This window comes from Ctenopharyngodon idella, chromosome 8, assembly GCF_019924925.1.
Source record: "Ctenopharyngodon idella isolate HZGC_01 chromosome 8, HZGC01, whole genome shotgun sequence".
NCBI lineage: Eukaryota > Metazoa > Chordata > Actinopteri > Cypriniformes > Xenocyprididae > Ctenopharyngodon > Ctenopharyngodon idella.
This window is the reverse complement of record NC_067227.1, coordinates 6,206,009-6,233,521: the sequence shown is the minus strand read 5'-3', so window position 1 is coordinate 6,233,521 and position 27,513 is coordinate 6,206,009. Positions and strand designations below refer to the sequence as shown.

Below are 27,513 nucleotides of genomic sequence, written 5' to 3'. Positions count from 1 at the left end.
CTTTCTGAACGTGATTTCGCACACATTTATTGTCAGTCTGTCTGTCAATAAATAATGAATTAATGAATAAATATAAAATAATACAAATACTAAATATAACCCCTGATAACATAAAAATAACTTTGAATGTTAAATAATATTAAATGTTGAATTTCAAAATTACTGTCTATTGAATTACAAAATAAAAGCCCTCCAAAAACTCATAAAACCTGTTTTGTTTATCAATTCAGAAATGTATGAAAAGGAAACTCATATTCAAACTGTGCAATATGTGCAATGCACACATTATGTTCTGTCTTCCGGTTTATATTTCCACAGCATGAAGGTAAGATCTTACGGATATATGAATGAAACGCTCATTTTAAAATCTTTCCGGTCTACTGACATTTGTCATGACATCCACTTCAAACATTACAATGCTCATGATAACTCTCGTTAAGTCTACAATAAGTAAATTCACTTCATCAGTTACTCTTTGACAGCGATGCCAAAGAAATATACAGAGCTGCAAAAACGGAAGTTCAAAGACATAATTCTAAAGACTGCTGCGCGCTTGTTTCTCTGGCACATAAGTTCTATAATGAATCTCATTTTGAAATGAGTTTTAACATGCTACTATAATGCCTAGCACATGCAGGTACCACAAAACAACATTTCTGCTAATTCTTTTTTGGGAACTGGAATGTGTGCAAAGGATTGTGAATGATTGGAGGACGCGAAGGAAACAAAACAGGCTGAATGAAGGATGCAAAACGAAGGCTGCCTTCAATGGATCATTTTAAATTGAGGCTCCCTTTAATGGAGCTTGATGTGTCAGCTTAGATATGCAGCCTTACTATGATGCAGCCTTCCAATTGACTTTTTTCCCTGCGGTTTAAAGATTTGACATATTGCATAAATTCTAATTGACTTAAAAAGCATGTATTGAAATATTTCATGTTCTACCAATGATAAAACAGTGCTAGAGTTTTGTGAGGGAGGGGCCTTTGAGCTCCTTAATGAAAACAGACTGTGATTACTACTGGTTATTTTCAAGTAAGCAACATGCATAAACAGGCAAATACTTGAATAATACTTTAAGAGAATACAAATACCAACTTATCAACATAAACAAGACTGAACAAAGAACTGAGAGGAACTAAGGGCTTAAATACCCAGGGGAGCAATCAGGCTGCCAAAAATTATTGGTTGAAAGTAGCATTTTCCGTTTTGGCCGAAAGAGAAAAACGACCGAAAATATATGCTGCCCTGCCCCTCAGTGTTCAGCGCTTTGTTTTACTCTCACTCTAGCCATTATCACTGAGCGGTGTGACGCTCCGCTCAATATTCCGCTCTATGCATGTACACTCCGCTCAGTTGGACACGTCCCATGCGAACGCTCCACTCTTGTACATCGGAAAAGCAAAGTCTGCTCAAATAACAGGCTGACATGAAATTTCTATGTATGTATGTAGTATACTTGTTTCTGTTTGCAATAGCCTGTGCTGGTATAACATGGTGTGGTATAGCCGTGCTGGGCAAAGCTGGTAAAAAGACGCTAAAAAGTCTAAGGACTCTGAAGGTGTATTAGGGGCTGGTGAAGGGCAGGAAATAATAGCAGATGATGGCAGGAGAAACCAGGGTGGTGATGGCAGTAGATGGAGCCAGGGAGTAAACGAGAGTAGGAGGAGCCAGGTGGGGACCCAAAACACAGCCAGGATGAAGGCCAACGGCAGAGTCGAGGGAGGGAGGAGCCATGGTGGAGGTAAACCCAGAGAGCTAATGCGACCAAGCAAAACTGATGGATCTGAAGACCAAGGCGGAGCCACAGTGACTAGTGTCCGAAGTGGAGCCAGAGTGCCAGAGGACTGAGGTGGAGCCAGTTGGACTGAAGATGAAGTTGGAGCCAAAGGGGTGGAGGGATGATAACACCAAATTTAACACACCTGCTCCCCATTCACACCTGAGACCTTGTAACACCAACGAGTCACATGACACCGGGGAGAGAAAATGGCTAATTGGGCCCAATTTGGATATTTTTACTTAGGGGTGTACTCACTTTTGTGGCCAGCGGGTTAGACATTAATGGCTGTGTGTTGAGTTTTTTTGAGGGGACAGCAAATTTACACTGTTATACAAGCTGTACACTCACTACTTTACATTGTAGCAAAGTGTCATTTTTTCAGTGTTGTCACATGAAAAGATATAATAAAATATTTACAAAAATGTGAGGGTGTACTCACTTCTGTGAGATACTGTATGATTAGCCCCTCTGGTGGCCATTGTTGACCGCCCTATGGTCACGGCACAAAAATAGAAATAAAACTTAATTTTGTAAAACAAACAAAACAACAACTTTGTTTTTAAAAAGTCTTATTATTAATTTCTATTAATGCAATACAGTGAATGACAACCATCCGTGGTGTCCAGTGGCTTACATTATTGGCAGTTTAGTGTTAAGTGATTAATTTACATCAAAACAAAAGGTAACATGTATGCCTTCATCTCCAAAAACATTATTTTTATTTTACACTTAATAATAAACTCCTACTTATCAGATACTGGTTCTTATTCATTAGATAGGCATACAAGTACATATTTCCGTGAGTAGTAACTATTCTTTTGTTGCTTTCTTTTGTAACACATTTCAAATTTTTGCCATTAACTTCTATGGGGATCTGTCATTCAGTAGGCATATCTAATGTCTAAAGTACCTACGAGAATAGATAGGCCTACTAGTAGATAAAAAATAAGTAGCATACTAGTAGCATGAAATTAGATACTAGGCTAATACGTTTTAGGAATTAAATGCTAAAACGACTTCCCATAGGAAGGAAACGACATGAGGTAAAACATTTTATCATTTGTTCAGTGTCTAATATTGTTCATTTAATATTTTATATTCATTGTAATTGTTAGAAATGATTTGAGAATACACAACGCTTGTCATGCCAATAGAGAGAGAGCGAGAGAGAGATAAGCACATTTCTCGCGAGAGTTTTCTGTAAGACGGTTAGTATAAACTCGATCGCGAAGTTTAGCTTTTTTGCTGTGATTTTCTGCTAAAAATGACACTGTTAAAGTGTCAGCATTGTATTGGAGAAGATAAAGCAGCAGAGGACACAGATCACGTGGAGGTTTGGTGTTATTCATATTATCATCAGCAGCTGTTTTACCATTAAATAGAGGTCTGAGTTTATGTGAGCTAGCTGGCTAACGTTAGCACAGCTGACACGATTCATGTCTACTGTTTACCTTTATCGTTAAAACATTAACGTTACATTAACATTATATAGCTCTTCTTTAGCCTATTAAAGTAGTGTTTTAATGAAAGAAAGTTTGCTTACCATAATGAATCTTTATCATAGTTATAGAACAGTTATACCATTGTATAATAACCGTAGTTATTACCTAGGTAAAACCATGTGGCTTTTCAGTCTGACTGTATTTTCTGCAAACCTTTATAAGTTATGAAAAATAAACGTCTAAAGGTCTAAACACATCAAGAGCCAATCACCATGGCTGCCATAGTCAAAATGTGACACATTATGTAATGCTATAAATCTTGCTGCCAAAACACAATAATTACTAAAGCTATCGTCACTATACTAAATACTTTTTTAAGAGAAAACAAAAATATTATTTGGCATTGATTTTCACTGTGAAATGATTTTAAGAACATTTCCCCTCAAATGATCGTTAATGTGAAAAAACACCATAAAACATTACACATACACTACCGGTTTTTGAACAGTAAGATTTTTTTTTTAATGTTTTTAAAAGAATATAATATTTGATATAAAGCTTTTGCAACATTATAAATGTCTATAATGTCACTATTGATCAATTTAATGCATTCTTGCTGTATAAAAGTATTAATTTCTTTAAAAAAAAAAAAAAAAAACTCTTACTGACCCCAAACTTTTGAACGGTAGTGATAATGTTACAAAAGCTTTCTATTTCAGATAAATGCTGTTCTTTCGAACTTTTTATTCATCAAATAATCCTGAGAAAAAAATGTACACAACTGTTTTCAACATTGATAATAATAATAAATGTTTCTTGAGCAGCAAATCGGCATATTAGAATGATTTCTGAAGGATCATGTAACACTGAAGACTGGAGTAAAGATGCTAAAAAGTCAGCTTTGCCAACGAAGAAATAAATTGCATTTTAAAATATATTAAAATAGAAAACAGTTATTTTAAATTGTAAAAATATTTCACAATATTACTGTTTTTACTGTATTTTGGATCAAATAAATGAAACCTTGGTGAGCAGAAGAGAATTCTTTTAAAAACATTAAAAATTTTTACTGTTCAAAAACTTTTGACCGGTAGTGTATACAAAGGTAAAGTATAATATGTCATGGTAGCATTTGCTGTACTGCATTTAAGTTATGCTGATTTAAACAAATTTGTTGTACTGCAGTAATTCTTTTAAAACATGCTATTACAGTAATGAGAATCTAATTTTAGTCTTCATTAAGAACAATGACAAAAAATCTTCAAAAGTAAATTACAGTAATTAAATCTAAGGCAATAAATGTGTTTAATTGGCATGCATATTTCACAAAACAATTAAAATTGAAAGTGACAGAGCAATAAAATCTTGATCTGGACATGTTCTTGTGAAATTAATTCAATGTGTTTTATTACCTGACACTTTGCATGGCAGAAAATCTTGCCACCGGGGTACATTCACCTACTGTGTCACCATGAACTGCTGGAAATGTCAGGGGATGTTGAAAACTTTCGAGCGGCTCTTAAATTGCAGCTGATTACTGAGGAGCAGGTCCAAAGGTGGCTGGAGGACTTCCAAAAGACCTCAGCTTTAACATGGAGGAAATCCAGGACATACCCTGATTCTGGACGCTACAACAAATACAGAGTAGGAACATCCTCTTATGTGACAGAGAAATGCTTTAAAGGCAACCTGATATCAAAATTGAGTCTGTTTACTTTCTTTAGACATTGTTATTGAATGTGATTCATCAGTGTAATAACTTTCTTTAACGTAAATGTAATAATGGTTACAGGATTAATAGCAAAGAAGGTTTGAAAAAAAAAAAAAAAGATTTCATGTTCAGTTGTAACATTGAACATAAGGTCATTCTCCCAAAACTGCCTAAGTACTGTATTTTGTGTATACCAGGTGGATCTGAGATGTCAACACAAAACGTACAGTTCATCATCCAAGACGTCCAAAAATACCAACTGCCCTGCTACCATGTTTCTGATTCTCAAGAGATATATGTATGAAAGAAAGTCTAGGTGAGATAAAAATAAGACCAAGGTGATGATGCACTACAAAAACACACAATTCAACAGAATTTTGATAATCCAAACATTTAGTCATAAGAAACTGAATTCTCAGTAGGTCATACAAACTATTTTGAAAATCTGCATTAAAACAGAATCCTTTATCTATCCTTCCACAGATCAGGAGATCCGCACATAGAAGAGGGCTATTTCCTTCATGTGAACTTAAGGAATGAACATAATCATAGACTGAACACTGCAGAAGTCATGAGGTGGAGAGATGTGTCTAATGACACCATTGAAAAGCTACAACAGCTCTACAAAAGTGGTCACTCTCCTTCATCTGCACTCAAAACCATCAAATACAACCTACAGGAAGAGGAAGGCGATAACTACATTTATGCTATTGCAGATCGATCCATTTGCCCGGACCTTCAGTTCTGCTACAGGTCTGTCATTCAAGGGTGTTTGATAAACTATAGTAAAATCTATATTTAAATTATGTAATGTTAATATAGTGGAGTGAAGCTGTTTATGAGTTAGTAACAACCAAGAATTTTCATTAAAAATATCTTTAAAACTCTAGTTAAAAACATGTGTGCCATAATCTTTGTAATATTTGCATTCATGTTTATTTCACACATTTTTGGAAAAAGTTTTACACAAAGTTTTGTTAATGACTCCAAAAATGTTGTGGTAAAAAAAAAAAAAAAAAAAGAGATTATTTAAAATGCTAAATATTGTGATGTTTCTATAAGATTTTAACATTTGACAAACTTAACTAACAGGTCAAATTATGTGATATTTCTAAGAGACTTATTGACATTGACACAGTCATGACAGCCTACAGGTATCCTCCCTGTGATTTTCTCTTTTATGGCTTCGTACATGTTGGTCACATCACACTGACTTTAATTTGGTGGACTAAATTTTCAATATATTTGTTTATTTATTTAAATATTTGGTAACACTTCACAACAAGGTCTCATCTGTTAACATGTATTAACTAACATAAACTAACAATGATCAATACATTTGTTACAGTATTTATTAATCTTTGTTAATGTTAGTTAATAAAAATACTGTTCATTGTTTGTTCATTAATTATTAATTAATGTTAACAAATACAAATATTGATTTTAATGATGTATTAGTTGAAATGAACATTAACTAAGATTATATGCTGTAGAAGTATTGTTCATTCTTAGTTCGTTAACTAAAGTTGTTAACTAATGTTATCTAATAAAACCTTATTGCAAAGTGTTACCAAAAATTTTAACAAAACTTTTTTTTTTTTCATTTTAGCACCACTTTGACATTTATTTTATGCCCCGCAAATTGAAAACACAATCGCAGAAGAAGTGCATTAATTCTGTCTTATGTAAATATACATGTTACTACTGAATACTGAGCCATACTTTTTATTATATTTCACTACAGATTATACTACAAGCTTTTTCAAAAGTCATATGCTGAACCTGCAGGTAAGACGATTCTGTCTTTTATTAAAGTATTTTATTTTTGTTAAAAATTATAAAACAAATAGTTGCAGTCCCAGATGCGAATCCAACTGTGCTAAAATACTCTATATAGAAACAGTTGTTACAAAGGTGCATGCTGGGACTGATGTTGAACTCAAGTGTGAGGTTTTATTTACAAGAGATAAATAGGAAATAAACAAAGACAATTCTGGATACAAGGCGGTAACGTTACAATATAGCAATAAGGTATAAGGCTGTATTGTGAATATACTCTTGTGTTGGGTAAAAGCCTTTAGCAATGACTACATTCACAATATAGCATGGCCTCTTATACCTTATTACTTGATTGTAACACTTTTTTTTTTTTTTCTAACAATATGCGTATAAATAGGATGGATACTTTAATTTGAAAAGTGCTACAAATATACTCAACATTTGAGCCTTTTTAATCAAGTCGAATGATATTAAACCACATGCGGTTGCAGAAGATTTGTTAATAGCATTATTATTTAATTCCAACATTTTTCTTGTGAAATATGGGTGTCTGTTCAGAGAAGGACATTTCAGAAGAGCTTTTCAAACCATTAGAATTGGAACAGTCATGGGAGACGACGACAGTGACAGGTGAGTATGTCCCTGTTGAAATGAAATAAGACTATATAAATAATAGTTGTCTATAAAGATATATTATAGAAATGATTAACATCATTTTGCCCTTTTTTTAAAACAGGACAAACCACGTGCATTGAAGATGGAGTGTCTGTTGCTACTCTACCAGTCATCACTGCAGGTGAAGCAACTCATCTTTTGTCACTTTGTTGATATGATATGTGTAGATATGAAACAGGTCAGCAATGTAAGAATCTATTTATTAATCTGTCCATCATGTAATGTTAAATAACTGTGGCAAATTGTGTGGCAAAAAGTTCATTTTTGTCAGGTTTTCTGGAAGGAAGGACCCAAGAGCAGACAGGTGCGTAGTCAACTTTACTGAGAAAGTTCAAACTAATAAAACAGCGTGAGCCTCCTGGCAAGAGTCAAAACAGGAGTCTGTCCGATCAGTTGTCAAATTCAAATCGTGAGCAAGAGGGGAAGTCAGACAGGTGAGCAAGTCAGAAACGGAGACTAAACGGGAATAACTGGACCAACCAAACCAGTCGAGGCCGAGCGCAGGCGAGCTGAACCAATCCAATCTCCAGAGCCAGGGGCTTAACAAAGGTCAGCATCAGGATGGGCAGTCCGAGACCACTGTGCTCTGGAGGAGACAGGCAACCACAGATCTAACTGGGCAGAGGAGAATTTCGAGAGCAAGACTGAAAACTGGACTAATAGACTAGATCGACTGACAAGACTAACAGGCACGTGTGATACGTAAACACAGAGCACACTGGCAAAAAACACAGAATAGGAGAAAAATATAAAGCAGAGAAATCAAGAGACAAGTGAGAGCAGGTGAGAGATAACAAGCAGCCACGCTGATTACAGAAAGCCATCAGTTGAGCATCATCGTGACCGCCATGTGGAAAAAGTGAAAAAATAGGAAAAAACAATCCTTATAATTTTGGACCCTTGCTGTAAAAATGAATAGATTTGTTTGTTTAAATCGGCGTACATTAAAGGCAATGCAACAAAAAAACTACCATGATGTATAAAATAAGTAATGAGAATGTGGAGGTCAAAGGGCCTGTTTACACCTGGTCACTTCATGCGTTTTCTCTGATCGGATAGCAATAGGATCATGAAAAGACCAGGTCTAAATGCCCTCCGAAACGCATTCGAGATGGATTTAAATCCAGTCGCTCAAACCACTTAAGGAGGTGGTCTGGGACGCATTCCAGTCAAAACTGAACAAGTCTAAATTCATCTGGTTGTTGAAACCACATATGTAAATTTTACTCCTCCCATAAATTCTAAAAAACACGTGTGAGAGCTTGTTATAGGCTAAATAACATGTTATAGCTAGATATGATAGCGCTACTGCATCACTGCAGATGAGCAGCTGAGAATCTCTTTAGCAAGCTGATACACAAACTGCCGCATATGAAACTGAAAGTAAGTTGCAGACGCTCAAAACACAATCATCTTCAGTAAAAGTAATGAGACTACATGATCTTACCAGTGCTGATGTGCCAGTGCAGCTCTTATTTCTTACTTTCGGTGACGTCCACTCCATTAAATCTGCATATAGCATGGGAATTGAAGATCGGATTTATAATATCCATTTTGCTGAGACGCATTTATGTGGCCAAGTGTAAATGGAATCATTTTGATAAATCAGATAGCTATCTGATCTGTAAAAACGCATGAAGTGACCAGGTGTAAACAGGCCAAAAAATGTGCTTAGTGTGGTGTTATGACTCTTTATGTGAGCTGTCTCAATGTTTTCTGAGATCAAGATTTAATATGAAAGCAGATGTTTTCTTATTTGTATGTCTTTCTATTTAGAAGGAGAACATTTTACAGAAGACAATGAGCCAGGCCCAAGTAAGTTTTTTTTTTTTCTTTTTTCTTAAAGCAGTTTACATTAATAAGAATAATCCCGTTAACAGACAACACAGTCATTATCATTGTATCTATCTGTCAAGGTGCAGCTGAAGAGGTTGTTGGGTCTTTGGACGGACAGCTCGAGGATATTTTTGGGATGCTAAAAAAGAAGCTAAATGAGGATCCAAGTTATACACCACCTATAAGAGCTTTTGTGTCCAATTTCTTTCAAATAAAGACTGACAGTGCTCTGCAGTCATCACTTTTTTGTTTTGGTAAGGCCACTCAGACAATCAATCAGATCACTATACAACCAGCTGCAGGTCCACGGAGGAGAGGGGCTTTGGCTGGACGTAGAGCTGTTGGCAGACCCCCAAAGAGCTCAAGAAGAGAGCACCCGTACTGCAACAGCAAATCCAACAACATTCCCCAAACTCTCACATTCTGTTTGCAGGAAAATAACACCCTTGAGAAGACAGATTAACTGCCTGTCCCCAGCACACTACCACCAGCTTTTGGTGTGTGTGGACATCCAAATACTGTGTAGAGGCTATTAAATGAATAAGCCTTATGAAGCTGGACTTTACAGTGAACATCATGAAATCAAAATGTACCCCATTTACTTTATATTTTTGGTCTTCTTGTGCACAATTCAGCAGTGCATGTTGTTTGTGTTTGTACATTTAATTACAATGTAATGACTTACTGACTCCGTTCTAATGTGTGGGTATAAAACACGCACTTTTCACCATGCAGGTAATTCACCATGGATAAAATCAAGTTCCACCCTACATTTTTTTTCCTCATTGAATGTTACACTCTGCAGTGTCATATTATGGAAGTAAATTAGGCTGCCAAAGCTGTTTCATGTTGACTTCTTATAATGACTGCCATATTTTTAAAGGAGTCCAGACATCTAATGTTACTGTTACCTCTTATTTTAACAACCATATACAAAGAGAAAATGTGTTCCTGATATCTTCATTGTCCAGACCAATGCAAATTGAATGATCATTATTGCTTTTATGTGTATACATCACCCAAGTTTAATTCAGATCCAGTACCACATCAATCTGTGTGTGGCCATTTTAATGTAGTTTTATTTTGGCAAAACATGACAAATGGTTCAATTTCATCACTTCCTCTTTATGCACATGGACAAAAATTAGTGTGCATTGTTTTGTCATTTCTAAATGATTTTTTTTAATCATTATTTTGACAAATTATCACTTGTCAATTATTTGTAAATTTATGGGTTTTCCGTCCCATGAATGGTATGGTTTATTAGTATAGTTGTGATTTGTGGACAATACAAATGGCTTGTTATTATCCCTGGAAGGTACTACAAAAGTGTAGTTATAGGTTTAATGCTTGCCTTTGTAAAGTACACAACAATAAACCTGTAAAATCACAATACCAATATATCTGTGATTAAAATCCTTTAGATTGCTAAATTGCATCGCTGCCATAAATGTAGTCATCACAACAAAACAATATTTTTGAAAATTCACCAAAAAAAGCTCGATTATCCAAGAGAGATTATTTTCAAATATAAATACATTTACCCTGTTAGAAACTTCCAACAAGGCATTTTTTCTATTCATTGGAATTTATCTCACAAATCCCATAAAACGCGTAGTTGTCAAAGATCCATTTGCATCAAATACATTTATGTATATTTACACGAGTCAAAATCTTTAATGAAATATTTTATTTCATGGATGACAAACCCCAGCAGAATGAATAGGTTGTACAAAATAGCTTAGCACCTGAGAGTTAAAAAAGACTTTTCATAGTATAGATGGAATACTAGAATACATTGAATTCCCCGGATTATTTGAAATGGTATATTGAAAACTGCTTTGTGATGCATGGTTGATGTCAAAGTACAACTTCTCAGCCCAATCATATCTTTCCTGGGTCCTCCTTGAGGGTAACAGTCCTGTTGAACACCAGCTGAGGAGGAAGACGTGACAGATGAGGCAGTGTTTTTCTCTACTGTATTTCTTTGACAATTGAATGTTTCTGGAAATACCTTTTCAGATGTGCTATCAGGGTCCACAGAGAAATATCCCACTCTCTCAAACTGAAACTTATCAAACACTTTGGCCTTGCCCACGGAGCGATCCACTAAGGCACTTTCAATCACTGTTAAGGAATTCTAGTAATGACAAAAAAGAATAAATAAATAAAAACTTTATACTTAATTTAAAAAAAAAAAAAAAGCGTTACATGTACTTGCTATTGTAATAACTGTAAATTATGCATAATAAGTAACGAATCCTTACCCAAACCCTATAGTAAGTACATGTTAATTAATGTAACCAAAATGTCACTATTACTGCATTCATTTTCTGCAGTTCCAAGCTTTGCATTAATAAATAATTTGTTCAAAATCCCTAAATTGAAGTATTGCACTTTGGTGCAGTTAATTTTAGTTTGTTGATGATAATGGTATTACTTTTCCAAGTGATCAAACTCTCTTTAAAAATTCTAGTTCATCCTACATAATGTATTGCCTTACAGGATTAATGTCACTCAGGAATCCAGCAGGAACTTCAGCTGGGTCCTCTGGATGTTTATGGAGAAACCTACAGACAGAAACATGAGAGTGAGGGTAAAACATTCAAAGTCTGTTTGTCAAAAAGACGTGTGTGACAAAATAATAATAAAATGGTAACACTTTACAATAAAGACTCATTTTAGTTAACTACATTAGTTAACATGAACTAATAATGTACTACTAATAATAAATAACTAATAAATTTATAAACCTTTGTTAAATGTTAATTTCAACATTTACTAATACATTATTAAAATTAAGAGTTGTATTTGTTAACATTAATGAACAAACTATTAACAGCTTTATTATTTTTTTTTAACAAAGATTAACAAATACAGTAACAAATGTATTGCTCATGGTTAGTTCATGTTAGTTAATACATTAACCAATGTTAACAAATGAACCTTATTGTAAAGTGTTACCTATAAAATAAAAACTTCTGGTTTGTCCGTACACAAAGACACTTACAGGCTTTCATACAGGCGCACTTCACACTGCAGTGGCTCGCTCACCCAATGAATGAATGCTTTGGGTTTCTCCACAGAGTCTGAGCTGGAACACGTCACCTCTAGCTCACACACTTTACCACAGTTATCCTGACAAGAGAAAAGACACTTAACACTACAAAGCCTACTGTATCATATTTGAAATGCAAATTTCTAAGGCCTTTAAATTATCAACATGATCAAAACTTTGCTGAGAAGCCTGTTGTATACAAACTTCTACATGCCTTTTGATCAACCAGTTTATTTTTTTTTTAGCAACTAAAAGATTCTCAACAAAAACATATGCAAACTTTAAGAAAAAAGTTTTAAAGGCCTCTGTAGTGCGAAAAGGATCATGTGAGCTAATTGAGTGGCATTTTACCTTAATGACACGCTGTACAGATATGACGTATCCTGCATGTCTCAAGCCTACCGGCTGATCTGGAGTCAGGCGCTTATAGCCCTTCTCCATCACCTATAGCAAACACACAAAACAGCAAAACAGTGTCTTATATGGGATGCTGGTTCAGTTCAAATCAGATCCACATGTGAAATAATCTTAAAAACACCTCTCTAAAGTCACTCTGCTCAATAAAGATGGTCTTTGAGAAGGGAACCACATGTCTGCCCTTGGCTTCATTGGCTGGAAAGTCTGGGACTCGAAGCTCCTTCTGAATAGGGGAAAAAACATAAGTGATCCACTGCAGTTATGAGAGTACAATTGCACATCCATCTACATGCATATCATTGAACTCCATTATCACATGGCTCTCTGAAATACTTGACTTTGATTAGTTAATCGCAGCATTAAGCAGTAAATATATTTTTTGGTTAACCTAAACTATAATTGACTGTTGTCCATAGCAACATGTCGGTAGAACCTTTATGTTTCTCATATCACTCTGCAGTCTTTGCATCTGAAGACAACTAGAAACTATAGTAAACGTGACGTTAAAGGACTTGAGAAGTATTTTTAGTAGAGCATAAAACTGTAATAGACACAAAGAACCAGATGACACAGTAAAAAAAAAATAAAAAAGACGCATTGATTCTAAATATGTACGTAAACTAGATCATAAAGTAATTTTTTCATAAATATTGTACCACTGTTTTTTTTTTTTTGCAAGAGAGACACTCTCTTTTGTAATGGATTGTTTTTTTATGCAAGCTTTTATCTAAACTAGTGTTTTAAACTCAATATTTCATTTCCATCTGTTTATTTATTATTTGGTTTATTTGGTAAGAAGCCACATAATAATCTGGATAATGTACCATCAGCCAGTCATCACTGCAAAATAACCCTCTTCAGTTTGCTAAAACTGTTTATTTTTATTGTGTGATAATGACTGAGTGGCTGTAATTAGCGAGAAAAGCTTGTGTGCCAGCTTGTCATTATTGCAAAATAAACTACTTAAGGGCACTTAACTTACGGGTTTTTTTTTTTTTTTTTTTTTTTGGTAATAATAACTGCCTAGCTGTATATTATGCCTTATATGTAATAAACATTCATGCACTTATGCATGTGTGTACCTGTGCATTGCTTGGTAAGTTGGTGATGGTGATTTTCAGGGGCTCGAGTATGGCCATGGCACGAGGGGCAATGTCATTAAGGACCTCCCTCACACACGCCTCCAACAGGTGTGGCTCCATGGTGGTCTGGGCAACAGTCACACCCACCTAAAACAAAACAACAGATGTCAACAGCAGGGTAAAGTTTCTATAGTGGTTAACCAACATATCAGCAACAGATAAAATGGCCAACAGCTAGCATTTTTTAATTATCAAAATCGGCTGATTAGTTTTCGAATTGGTGTTAGATGCAAGACTTATTTGGAATTCCACAATGAAGCACAGACTCACACAACTTCTAGAAGATTCTATATCAAACCTATAACAATTGTCATATTCCACTTATTATTTGGCAAACAAGCAGCAATGTCATTTAAACAAGTCTTTGAATACCCAATAAAGATTTAATTCCATGGACCTTGCAAACTTTGGTAAATTCAGCTATTAGATCAGTGGTTCTCAAACTTTTTAACTCTAAGGTTACCCGCGGTCCAAGACAATATTCAAAGGCCTTCCATATTTCTGGTATTTCTGCTGTAATGATTGAGGATGCTTTTTTCAGATATTTTTTATTTACAGAAACTAAGATACACTGGCAATACACTGACCAGCTACAACATTAAAACCACTGACAGGTGAAGTGAAAAACATTGACTATATCATTACAATGGCACCTGTTCAAGCAGTAGAATATATATTAGGCAGCAAGTAAACAGTCAGTTGTTATATTTTATGTGGTGGAAGCAAAACTATGCAAGCAAAAAAGATCTGAATGATTTTGACAAGGGCCAAATAGTGGTAGCTAAATGACTGGGTCAGAGCATCTCCAAAACGGCAAGTCTTGTGGAGTGTTGTTTTATTTACTATGTGCATGTGTTGTCTACTATCATTAAATTATGTGATGGAATATACCAAATAAACTGCTTTGTGATAGTATCGGTTAGCTGTAAAAATCAGTTACGATAGTTTGCGGCAGTTTTAATTAATCTGTGATCCTCTGTGGGAAACAGTGTGAGATCTCTTTAGCACTTTTAATAACTTTAATATTAAGCATGTCCCACAGTAGATGGCATTTAAGATACATTATGCATTACATTAGATGATTTTACTGATTTGCACATTAAGTTTGGGCTTTTAATGAGGAGCAAAAGTGCACCACTGTAAAGGAAAGGAACGGCAATAAGCTACACATTGACACATGCACAACACGTGACACATGCACAGGAATAGCCCATTTTCTCTTTTATAGTTTTCCAAATGTTTCTCCATTCTTATAACAAAACTTTTATCAAGTGGTTACATGCAAAGGGAATGTAAGTGCAAGGTAAATTATACACATGTGCTCCGTTTGAAAATTACATTTAAAAAGACATGGAGTTTATTTTATTTGTCCCTTTTCTATCTAGATATCTCTATATCTATATCTATATATTTTATATATACACACACACAAAAAAATGGAGAGATAGAAAAGGGACGAATAAAATAAACTCCATGTCTTTTTAAATGTAATTTTCAAACGAAATTATCTTATGTGCCCTCACATGAACATTATACTGTACACACACATATATACACATATACATGTGTGTGTATGTATATTTTATGTGTGTGTGTGTGTGTGTATGTATGTATGCATGTATGCGTGCGTGCGTGCGTGTGTGTCTCAATAGTGATAAAGCTTACCTATTCTATGTATTTTAATGATTACAAAATATTCTTATGGTTCAATCATTGTTAATGTTCTATTAAAGTTTAGCACTATTTTATACTAAATGAAAAGATTTTGTTCATATTACGGATTTTAAAAGCTATCGGCAATTAATCAGTTATCAATAATTTTTTCCAATTTTTGTTATTGGTATCTGCAAAATCCACTATCGGTCAATCTCTAGTAGTCATCATTAGCTCCTGCTACCATTCAATCTTTCACATATCTTGATTTGAACTACTTATGATATCATACAATGCTGCACCATTTTTCTCTCACCCGGGCACAGAAGTTGTTGATAGCTTGTGGAGGGAACCCACGTCTCCTGAGAGCTGTGAGGGTGAAGAGTCGTGGATCATCCCAATCTCTGAAACATACAACACAGGACACAAACATAATACAATAACTTCAAATTCACAAATAAGCGACACAAAAAATTATATGTGTGTGTGTTACCTAACAATTCCTGTTTCCACCAGTTTGATGATCTTCCTCTTGGAAACAACAGTATACGTAAGGTTGAGTCGGCCATATTCCCACTGCACCGGACAGTATAAATCCAGAGCATTACACAACCAGTAATATGATGATCGTCTGAGAGAGACAAAAACCATCATGTAGTACATATGTACTGTAGTGTAGCCTCAGGCATACGCAAACAAAGAGACCTGTTTTATAACTATGTTATAATTCTGAGTGTGAGTTCAACTTCTTAAAAAAAAAAAAAAGTTGTGCCCAAATTTATAAGGATAGTTGGAGCCATGAATGGCGATTCGTTAATACAGTGTTACAGTGTACTAAACAACACAATGTGGTAACAGTCGTATTGTGAAAGCTATTTACTAGCTACTCTGTATATCACTGCATAACACGTCACGAGAGACCAGACAATAAATGTTTGCATGTCTAAAATATCATGGAAATTGAGGAAAGCAGTACTGTGCGGTCTCATTATTCAATATTAATATTATAAAGCGACGAGAATATGTTTGGTGCGCCAAAAAAACTAAATAACGACTTATATAGTGATGGTCGATTTCAAAACACTGCTTCAGGAAGCTTCGGAGCGTTATGAATCAGTGTGTCGAATCAGCAGTTCGGAGCGCCAAAGTCACGTGATTTCAGCAGTTTGGAGGTTTGACATGCGATCCGAATCATGATTCGACATGCTGATTCACTATATAAGTCGTTATTTTGTTTTTTTTGGGTCACCAAAAATATTCTCGTCGCTTTATAATAATAATAATAATAATAATAATAATAATAATAATATTGAACCACTGTACTCACATGAACTGATTTAAATATGTTTTTAGTACATTAATGGATCTTGAGAGAGGAAATGTCATTGCTGGCTATGCAGGCCTCACTGAGCCATCAGATTTCAACAAAAATATCTTAATTTGTGTTCCGAAGATTAACGAAGTCTTACAGGGTGTGGAACGGCATGAGGGTGAGTAATTAATCACATTATTTTCATTTTTGGGTGAACTAACCCTTTAATGCATGTTTGAATAAAACCAACAAATTATTTGTCATGACAGCAAATGTTTAGAAGTTTATATTTCAACAATGAATTGGAGTAGAAACAACTACATCATTAAATATAAAAACGGTCTTATGTGCAATTTAAATTTTTGTATATGTGGGAGAGGAGCGAGGCCGGTGAAGAGAATTTTAATGAACAACACCCGAAGGAGACAGTGGTCTCGAATCCCATGGAGGAGCTCCGGAAGGATAAAAATGACAGTGGAAGGCGAGATATGACTAGGCCTGGAACATTTTTATTATGGTTTTATCATATTTATTTGCAACAGTCGGCCGTGAGGCAGCTGCAGCTTGTTCTTGTTTTGTTGCTTACGTTTTATTTTCACATTAGAAGTATTTTTACTGTTTGCTGGTTCTCGCTGCCGCCTTCCCTGAACTATGGACTTTGCTACAGTATACAATTGTTTGATTGCTGATTATTACATTATTATACAAGTGTTGATGAATCCCTCTTCATTGTTGCTTTTGTTGATACTGAATCAAATTAAAATCCTAATCAAAGAGAAATGAAGTGCTTGTGAATTGGAAAAAAACGAATCATGAAATACCCAGCCCTACCTGATACTCTGATAAAATGCATTAATGTTGAGTGACATACCTGGCCTGAAACTCTTTGGTGCACAGTGAGTGTGTGATGTGCTCAATGGAGTCACATAGACAGTGTGTGTAATCATACGTGGGGTATATGCACCTGTACACAAGACACAAAAAGAGAGTGGCATAAAAATAAGAAACAAAACCACACCATGTGAGTGAAACAAAGTGTTTTACCATGCGTCTCCTGTCCTGTGATGTGGCATGTATTTGATCCGGTACGCCACAGGGTCCATTTTACCATCTTCCATGACCATCTTCATTCTAAGAGTGGCTTCCCCTTCTGCAAACATGCCCTTCCTCATCCTGTCAAACAAAACCAAAGACTCATCCACGGGTCGCTCTCTCCAGGGGGAGGGAGGGATGTTGTGACCCTTGAGCTCCTCTCCACGCTGGTGGCACACATACGCATGACCCCTTACACACAAACAAACAAACAAAAAGGAATAAACAGTCAATAATACAGACCGCACTGTGTTCTCTGGTAATTATATATGATATATTTTTTAAAAGGGTCATATTTTGAGGGGTCATATCCTGAAGAATACAATCTTTTAAAGTGTAAATTAGGAAAGTTTATTTTACTATCAAAACCTAGAAATGACCGGCTGAATAATCACTTCAGCCTGATGTGTCTGAACATTTTGATAAGCAGATCAGCATGGATGTTTTATGAATCACAATTCAGCCTTGGTTTATCAGAAAGTAATCTCCTAATCTCACACTATGTTCCGGAATTTTGTCATTATTTCTAAGCTTTGCTTTCTTATGTCTTCTTGTGCATGGCACATTAACATACTTGACTTCAATTGTGCTCTTAATTTTTTTTCTTCTTCTTTAATTAGGTGCACAAGTTCTATAAGCATAGAGCCCTGAGACTTCAATTTTGTAATCTCACCTGCGAATGAGATCAACAGCAAGATCGTAGAGAAGCTGGAAGTTATCAGAGGCGTGCGTGACATTGTATGGTCTGTACCCTGAATAATAGAGAAGAACAAACAAACACACATACATACGTGAAAAATGCTCTTCAATCAAAAATCTGAATGTAACATTACATCTGAAACATTTTTGTAATATTTGCCACATAACACAAAGCCCTTTACTTAAAACTTTCTTTTAAATCATGCTCTGAAATCTGTTTAAATGCAATTCATAATGCATTGCAAGCACACACTGCAGCAAAGTGTCAACTTTCTTTTTTGAAGTAACTACTGTGACAGAGCAACCGTTTGAAAGTTTTAAAAGAAAACAACATAGACCACAAGTGAGATAAAGTGCTCAACTTTTAAAAATCTGCCAAGTCAGATCTTAATACTCACCAAGCCACTCCACCATGTCTTTGATGGCAGTAAAGTACTTCTCCTCCTCTTTCTCTGGGTTTGTGTCGTCATACCGCAGGAAACAGATGCCATTATTGGCCTTCACACAGACACATGAAGTCAGACAGGAATTTCTTATTATACAGAGTTGTTCGTGTGTGTGTGTGTGTGTGTGTGTGTGTGTGTGTGTGTGTGTGTGTGTGTGTGTGTGTGTGTGTGTGTACCTTGGCATAACCAAAATTGAAATTGATTGCTTTGGCATGACCAATATGCAGAATACCATTAGGCTCAGGGGGAAAACGGGTGCGGACCTACAAAGAGGTGGAGTATAAGTGAGAATCTGATTCAGAGAGAAAATATTTAGGCAATATGAATGAACTAATTTAGTTCTTGGTCTTATTGTGCACACTTCAGTGACACTAATTCAAAAGACAAAAAGTGTTTATTTTCTTAATCTTTCATCAAAATGTAATAACCTGTGCCACTTCTGACCTAGACCACACAGGCTACTGGATGAAGTTAACCAACAGCTAACCAATAGCTATTTAGTCATAGTTTTAACAAACTCGCATTCAGGTCATACCTGTCCTCCAGTGACTTCCAGGTGCTTCTTCAGCAAATTCATGGTGTTGGGAGTTACAACATAACCCTCCGTCTTGTAATTCTCCCCTAGAGAGAGAACAATAAGTCACATGATTCACTTTTAGCCATTAAAAAACCCTGATGGTACTTTGGATTAAGTTTTGCATATTGAGGTTCTGTACAGAGTCGAAGGGTGCTTCTCAGTATTCATATGGATGCTTCCTCTTTCCTCCATCCTCTAGCCTGTGACCCAGAAAACGATCAAAGTTAGCTATCTTGAAGGTCATCTCAATTCTCTAATTGCACTGCAGAGGTGAAGAACGAGGAGTGAGGAAGCTTCCAGAGGAGCTATGAGCGAGGATGCACAGATGTATCCTATGCGAAAGTCAAAAACCTGACGCACGTATAAATTCTCCTCCCCCTTCACTTCTGTCACATTTTCATTTATGTTTTACCTTTGCAGTTTAAATAAACCATACATCTCAAGTATTTCAAAAGGGCTTCTTGATTCATATTTATTAGGGGTGTAACGATACATTGTTATAGTGAGATATAAAAATGCAACAATATATATCGCTGATGTAAACTATATGATTCGAGATAGTATTATTTATCCAAGACTCAGCTTACTGTATTTATAAGGTATAATGTAATGTATTCACCCTCCTGTCGTTTTAAACCTATAAGATTTTCATTCAACTTCCAAACACAAATGAGGATCTTTTTTATGAACCTGAGAGATTTCTGTCCCTCCATTTAAAGTCCATTCCTCTAAAATTTAAAACATCCAAAAAATATAATAAATGTCAAAATCATTACTACATTAAAAAATAATCAATCGAGTGGTCTAATCCAAATCCAAGTCTTCTGAAGAGACACGATGGCTTTATATGATGAAGAGATTTACAACACGCATATACTGAAAATAAGGACATTCAAATGCTTGCTTGACACGCAAAAGCGTGTGAGTAAATGCAGAATTTAAATTTTTGGATAAACTAACCATTTACAGTTTGGGAATAGTCATTTTGACACGCTTTCTTGCAATTAGAAATTATCATATGAAGCGCATACACACTGGAACGGCAGTCCTCAAAGTGAAAGCGCAAACATCATTTAAATCACCATATCACATTTAGGCTAATATTAGTAGTATGATTATTCAAAGCATTTTAGATGGTTTATTCTTATATGTATAGTGTATTAATAGCAGGAGATGCAGGACATAGCAAGCAACGATCTGTGCGGCTAGGCTTGTCTGTATAAGAGATCCAATGAATGCCTGCATTGAAAGTTTACACTGAGAAAGTTTACAGAGTTTCAGTGACATTACTACATTAAACTACTATATACAGTGCTGAATAGAATATATAATAATGCAATGGGGGAATATTTGTGGGTCCTGATAATAATAAAATAATAATAATAATAATAATAATAATAAGAATCTATATTTTGGCTAAAAATATTGTGATAGTATCACATGAGTTCAATATCATGATTTGTTTCAAATCAAGACATAAGTGTATCATTATGTTTGTTTGTTTGTTTGTTTATGATTTAACGGCATGCAAGCTACCTTGGCTATATTCATGGTGAGAACGAGATTTTTTTTCTTCTTTTTTTTTTTAAAAGGGAAAAAAAAATTAAATTAGGTTTTTAAATTTGATCTTGGATAAACTAAATCAGGCCTTACTTCATTAAAAATCTTTTCATATAAATCAACAGAAAAATAAAGAGTTCTAACAGATTTCAAACTATCACAATCCATCAAAATATGCTTAAGTGATAATGGATTCTGGCACAAGGGGCATAAAGGAGGATCTTCACCCATTCAAGGGATAGTTCACCCAAAAATGAAAATTTGATGTTTATCATCATATGGGTTAGTCTGGAGTGCCCTATTCGACAGCGTGTGTAGATAATATGATCCCAGCGATTTTCAAAGTGGACACAACATTTTGCACCAACTACAGGATTGATTTTGTTAAGTTTGTTTCTTACAAATGTAATTATTTATAATAGTTCTGAGGTCGGAAGGTGGAATTGGGCATTTTTTGAGCTCTGAAGATGAAGCTTCCTTAGCCGCCGCATCAGCTTGTTCATTCCTGTAATACCACAATGCCCAGGTACCCAACAAAAAATGACTTTAAAATTCTGTGCCTCCAAGGACTGCAAACTGTTTAAAATTTCCAGAAATGCTGGGTGTTCAGATTTGGAAGATGCCAGAGTCTGAAGACAAGATTTTGAGTCTGTCATTAATAGGAAATTTCGCTGCTGAGAAGTTTTGAGTGTATCATTACACGCCAAATATTTATTATGAATTTCTTAAATAACCAAATTTCAACAGCATATGGGCAGATCATTTGTGTGCAGCTGATGATGCTTTGAAGTGATGTTCAAGTGATCAAGAATATACAAATAAGCTTTCCTTAGATTTGTCCTTGTCCTTGACACAGACATGTCAACACTCTCACCTGGCTTATGGAACTTCAGCGCCTCTCCTCTCAGCTGCTCCATCAATGATTTTCTCTCTGTTTCTCCTTCACCTACAGAGAAAGACAGAAATATAAAATAGACATTTAGACATTACCCCTCCTTTAAAGGGATAGTTCATTCAAAAATTAAAAACAAAGAAAGAACAAAGAAAAAAAAAATATTCTAAGAAACCGTTTTGTTGTCCATACAATGCAGTCTATGGTCACAAAAACTTTGGTTACAGAAGAAAAGATCGTGCAGGTTCGGAATGATATGAGGGTAAATAAATTATGACAATTTTCATTTTTGTGTGAGCTATCCCTCTAATGCAAGTCCATGTGATTATTTTTGCCTATTTTACCAGGCAAATAAGAAAACAACACAAATCAACAAGGCACATAATTGGAGGTATCATTTTTGTCCATAGCACAAATGGTGTTACCAAAGTTTAAAAATTTAAGTTAGATGAATCAGTTAAATCAGTATAATTTGAATAAACCATACTATATGAAAAAGAGTGAGCATACTTTGACAAAAAGTTCTAGTTGATTTTCTAGTTAATTTTTTCTCCAGATTTCTTCAGCATTAAGTTTTTTCAGGTACAGGTCTATTTAACAGTACTACTAAAACACTGCAGTCTTCACTGTATGAATTAAATATACACTGATTCTTATTAAAGCTACTAAAGTTATTCAGTCAAGAGCAGCGAGTGATTTTCTCTTTGTCTTTTGATGTTTGAGTAACATTATCAGCATAGACAGAAGAGTTATTATACATTAACATATGACACTGCTGACACTGTGACATAACACACGGATCTAATATCCACCTTAAATTAAGTAAGCTATTTCCTGTGACTAGGTGAAACCTACAATTCATTAGCCGCTATAATAGGCAAGTAAATAGAAAAACAACGTGCAAAAATGAGAATACTATTTGCATTACAACCCGATTTGTATGATTACGATAATAAATTAAAATATGATAAAATATTATATATATAAATATATAACAAATACCAGTTTGCAGTATCAAGCAGTTATGTTTTTGTTCAAACTGTTTTTGTACAGCTAAAATAACTAGAAGTGACTAATACTGGAAGCATATTCAAGCTGTGCAATCCCTCCCCTCCAACAACCTGCCACTTATGACACAGCAATTAGCAAACAACATAGAACCAATCAATTTCCTTTGGAAGTCCCAGCCTAAACTCTCTCATGCAGCCGTTTCACTCAGATATACATCACAACAGACAAGAAAAAATAAGGGATGCACAGAAATGAAAATTCTGGGCCAAAAATGAAAATTCTGGATGCACTTGGCCGAACACCGGAACTGAAAATGACTTAAATTATTTATTTCTAGTTTTTTTTTTTTTTTTTGTATAATTGTATTAATACTATAATAATAATAATAATAATAATTAATAATAATTCCTTACATTTATATAGCGCTTTTCTGGGTACTCAAAGCGCTTTACATATGGAAGGGGGAATCTCCTCAACCACCACCAATGTGCAGCATCCACCTGGATGATGCGATGGAAGCCATATTGCGCCAGAACGCCCACCACACACCAGCTTATTGGTGGAGAGGAGACAGAGTGATGAAGCCAATCATTATATGGGGATGATTAGGAGGTCATGATGGACAGAGGTCAATGGGCAAATTTGGCCAGGATGTCAGGTTACACCCCTACTCTTTTTTCGAAGGACATCCTGGGATTTTTAACGACCACAGAGAGTCAGGACCTCGGTTTAACGTCTCATTCGAAGGACGGTGCTTTTTGACAGTATAGTGTCCCCATCACTATACTGGGGTGTTAGGACCCACACAGACCACAAGGGTGAGCACCCCCTGCTGGCCTCACTAACACCTCTTTCAGCAGCAACCCAGTTTTCCCAGGAAGTCTCCTATCCAGGTACTAACCAGGCTCAGCCCTGCTTAGCTTCAGTGGGCAACCAGTCTTGGGCTACAGGGTGATATGGCTGCTGGATAATACTAGACTTTTTAATTAAATTCAATAATTTTATTGTATCTGAATTAAAAAAAAAAATAAAAATACAAGCCAACAAAATAAAATAGGCCTAACATTTTATTTAAAGTAAAACACCAAAAATTGGACAGAAAATATAAATATTAATATATTATTCTTCATTCAGTTCTATGCAACAGAATAAGGTTTAACAGATTTATTTTTTGACCAATAACTAAAATAATGTATAGTCCTACAAAGCTATTATTATCAGAGCATGTGAGCAAAGCGTAGCTTGGAGTGGATCAGTGAATGAGAGGGTAGCGTTATTTTACCACCGTTGCCCAGCACGGCTGTACCACACCATGTTACAGCACATTATAGGGCTATTGCAAACAGAAACAAGTCTACTACAGAGAAATTTCATGTCGGCACGTTATTTGAGCAGACTTTTCCGGTGAGTGGAACGTTCTCTTGGGCCATAAACAACTGTGCAGAGTGCACACACGGAGCGGAACATCGAGCAGAGCAAACTGGGTGCCGGTACAGACTTACCTGCTTGGCCAGAGTCACTTCGAAGTGGTGTATCTTCGGAAGCGGTGCCGCTCACAAAATTGCAAAAAATGCTGTGCGAGAGTGAAACCTGAGTGCTGAAAACTGAGGGGCAGGGTGCCATATATATTTGGCTCATATATCTCTTTTTTTTTTCTTTTTTAATATTCGGCGAACAAAATTTCAGTGCATCCCTAGAAAAAACTATAACAATTTCCATTTCATGGAGACTTTAAGCAGTTTACATACTGCAAAATACACGATTATATCAAAATCTCTATCAGTAGAAACTTCATATCATCAAGTGCATGAGAAAAATGTCTGATAGCTTTCTGTGTCCTACCGTTTACTTCAGAAACCTGCTCAATCTTCACATCTTTCTCTGCAGCTTTGGTTTTGGCTGCCTGTGATGAAAGAAAAAAGATGGCAGCACATTTCACAGCTGCATGGTTGACATAACTACAGAATTATCTGTAATGTGTTTTACACCAACATAGTGCCAGTGCTGGTATCAGAGATTGTGCCAAATATTGCTTGTTCTGTGCGTTTCCACAGAAGAAAAGGCTGTTAAAGCCGTTTGTCTTGTACAAAAACAACCACAACAACAACGGAAAACAACAATAGAACAACAATAGATCACTTGCATTATAATTAATGGAGTTATCTACAAAGGAAGCACCTGATTAGATGCAATATGATGCAACATACATTCAGATGGCAGACACCAATTCCTATTTTTGTCATTTTGCCTATTTTTGTGATTTTTGCAGTAATTTTGGACTGCTGCAATATAACCTGCCCACATAAATACAGTTGTATATAATTGTGGAAAATGTTATGAGAGAGAACCCTCTGCTGTGCACCAGCAGAGACCATTAAAAAAAAAAAAAAAAAAAAATACCTTGGGCTTTTTCTCCAGATCTGCCTCTGTTTTTGGACCCAGAAGGTGCAGTACCTAAGAAACCAACAGAAATATTCAGTGCACGTACATTAACAATGATTTGGACAGATTAGAGCAAGGTAGTAAAATTGTCACACTTGCACAAACCTGCATATCTACTTCATTCTTGACAATCTTTCCATCAGCCCATTTGAGAGTGGCTCTAGCCTCACCTAAAGAGCACAAACAGAACCTATTCCTCACCAGCACAACACATGACTGTACTCATACGACATATGACATACTGCCTCACCCATGAGTATTCCCATGTTGAAGCGGTACCTCTCTGCCAGCAGCTGATCTTTGTGTTTCTTGATAATCAATTCCACCTGTGGAAGAGTTAATAGGTCAATGGCGGATAAGGATTCTTAAAGATCTAATTGAAAACTATGAAAATCTAGCATAATTTTAGCATTTTTGAAAAGTGTTGTACTCAACTTTAATAAAAATAATATAAAACTTGCTTAAATAAAGAAAGAAAACAATTTTAATGCTTGGCCTCTAAATAAATAAATTAAAATATATATATATAGAGAACAGTTATAAACTAACCACTTGATATGTCTGCACTTCAATTGGGAAATACTCCCTATACTTAAAAACCACAGAAAAGTTCAAAGTAATCAGATACACTTTAGATGTACCACATACATTTAACTTTAAAAACAGTTTAACCATTTGCTAAACAAGAAGAAAATACAGATGGACAGAATAAGAAAGCATCCCTTCATTAACCCTGGCAACAGCCAGTCTGACAGAATCATAAAGTAAAATAATATGCCATGAGATGCTGGGCATTATTGATTTTATTTACCAGTTTAAAGCCTGAACAAAAGTTTAAAACACTGTTTAAAAGCATCTCAGGTGTCACCTCATGAAGGAGAGAATAAGAGACTGAAAAGTGAGTAAAGCTGAAATATAGATATAAGATGCCAACTTTGAAGAGGATAAAATAGTTTTCATTAATTTTTATATTTTTTTGGTCACTATAATACACAGTTCCCATAATTCCATTCGCGATTAAATTTATACTACTACTACTATTATTCCAAATTAGTAATCACAATTGAGTAGGTGTGTCCAAACATTTGATTACCATATTTGACCTCCTCCTATAATATCTAATCTATACTCACACCACAGAAAAACATTTGTGAACATTTGTAAATGAAGTGTCCTTACTGCATCCTCTATCTGTTCAGGTGTGATCACCACTCCCACCCCACAGGCAGTCTCAAACTCACGCCGATCTACATGATCCTGAGGGTGACTTTTCACAAAGTCCAACGCCGCTGAACAAAAATATCAGCAAAAAAATGTCAACAAGTGGTGTACAGCAAATTAGTGAACAGGCCTTGCTCATGAGAACTAATATCAATTACACCGATATACATATTCTTACTAAAGACAGAACATTATAGACACCGATAAAAAAAAAGAAATAAAAAAAAAAGTGACAGAACAATAGATACCAGATACCTGACAACTGCAGTTCCGTGGTTATTTTTCGTTTAATGATGTACTCTGTGAGGAAAGAAAGTCGATTCGTGTCTTTAAGTCGTGTCACCATACTGTACAACAGAGTGCCTGTAGTTTTATCAATACCAGCGGACCCAAGCCCTTGAGCCTGAGAAACAAAAACACAACAGTAACATATAAGCAATATTTCAAAACTTTTTCAAACACTTCTCGTAAATGTAATGGGTAAAAAATTGTCATGCAAGTTCTCAAGAGGCTAATGCCTTTGACAGGGCACAATAGCAATTATTTATTATGCGTATTAATTAATTATGTACCAGTTCGATGGCCTTCTTGAGTGTTGATGAAAGCGTTTCATTTTTCAATGTTTCCTTAGCTTTCTGCTCACTAAGGCCAATTGACATGAAAATAGACACCGCGTCCGCCATTTCCCTTCCTGCACACACGCCGGTTTACACTTCCTCCAGTGCTGGAGAAAGGCGTTGTACGAACCATGATTTCTCCAATCAG

At 35.5% G+C, this 27,513-nt stretch overlaps 2 protein-coding genes across 5 annotated transcripts; one reads left to right on the top strand and one right to left on the bottom strand.

The window, feature by feature from the left end:
* The first annotated feature begins 2,948 nt into the window (after positions 1 to 2,948).
* Positions 2,949 to 10,621, top strand: si:dkey-75a21.2 (uncharacterized protein LOC794385 homolog). Of its 4 annotated transcripts, none has more exons than XM_051903488.1 (10): positions 2,949 to 3,116; positions 4,657 to 4,869; positions 5,134 to 5,252; positions 5,420 to 5,689; positions 6,681 to 6,724; positions 7,274 to 7,345; positions 7,452 to 7,511; positions 7,648 to 7,694; positions 9,167 to 9,205; positions 9,307 to 9,415. In XM_051903488.1, the coding sequence occupies exons 1-10, from the start codon at positions 3,048 to 3,050 to the stop codon at positions 9,367 to 9,369; spliced, it is 996 nt and encodes a 331-aa protein (XP_051759448.1). In that variant the 5' UTR covers positions 2,949 to 3,047; the 3' UTR covers positions 9,370 to 9,415. The 4 variants fall into 4 exon arrangements, with proteins under 4 accessions (XP_051759448.1, XP_051759446.1, XP_051759445.1 ...); XM_051903486.1 differs by having other exon boundaries at positions 9,280 to 9,406; XM_051903485.1 differs by lacking the exon at positions 7,648 to 7,694 and having other exon boundaries at positions 9,307 to 10,621.
* A 280-nt stretch (positions 10,622 to 10,901) lies between these two features.
* Positions 10,902 to 27,494, bottom strand: qars1 (glutaminyl-tRNA synthetase 1). Its single transcript, XM_051903467.1, has 23 exons — positions 27,321 to 27,494; positions 27,004 to 27,151; positions 26,707 to 26,816; positions 25,778 to 25,853; positions 25,633 to 25,697; positions 25,486 to 25,539; positions 24,928 to 24,988; positions 22,057 to 22,128; positions 19,581 to 19,666; positions 19,222 to 19,308; positions 18,998 to 19,097; positions 18,574 to 18,652; positions 17,853 to 18,092; positions 17,680 to 17,772; positions 15,990 to 16,127; positions 15,813 to 15,900; positions 13,784 to 13,930; positions 12,823 to 12,924; positions 12,636 to 12,728; positions 12,237 to 12,364; positions 11,730 to 11,796; positions 11,241 to 11,366; positions 10,902 to 11,161 (listed from the first exon to the last, which is right to left on the bottom strand). Exons 1-23 carry the CDS (start codon positions 27,429 to 27,431, stop codon positions 11,111 to 11,113), a joined length of 2,322 nt encoding a protein of 773 aa, XP_051759427.1. The 5' UTR covers positions 27,432 to 27,494; the 3' UTR covers positions 10,902 to 11,110.
* Positions 27,495 to 27,513: the final 19 nt, after the last annotated feature.

Coding starts and splice junctions, on each gene's coding strand:
- si:dkey-75a21.2 (XM_051903484.1), top strand. CDS start 3,048: ATGACACTGTTAAAGTGTCAGCATTGTATTGGAGAAGATAAAGCAGCA. Junction 3,117..4,656: donor AGGACACAGATCACGTGGAG/GTTTGGTGTTAT, acceptor TTTGCATGGCAG/AAAATCTTGCCACCGGGGTA. Junction 4,870..5,133: donor GACGCTACAACAAATACAGA/GTAGGAACATCC, acceptor TGTGTATACCAG/GTGGATCTGAGATGTCAACA.
- qars1 (XM_051903467.1), bottom strand. CDS start 27,431: ATGGCGGACGCGGTGTCTATTTTCATGTCAATTGGCCTTAGTGAGCAG. Junction 25,698..25,777: donor CAACATGGGAATACTCATGG/GTGAGGCAGTAT, acceptor TGTGCTCTTTAG/GTGAGGCTAGAGCCACTCTC. Junction 16,128..17,679: donor ACCAAAGAGTTTCAGGCCAG/GTATGTCACTCA, acceptor TGTCTCTCTCAG/ACGATCATCATATTACTGGT.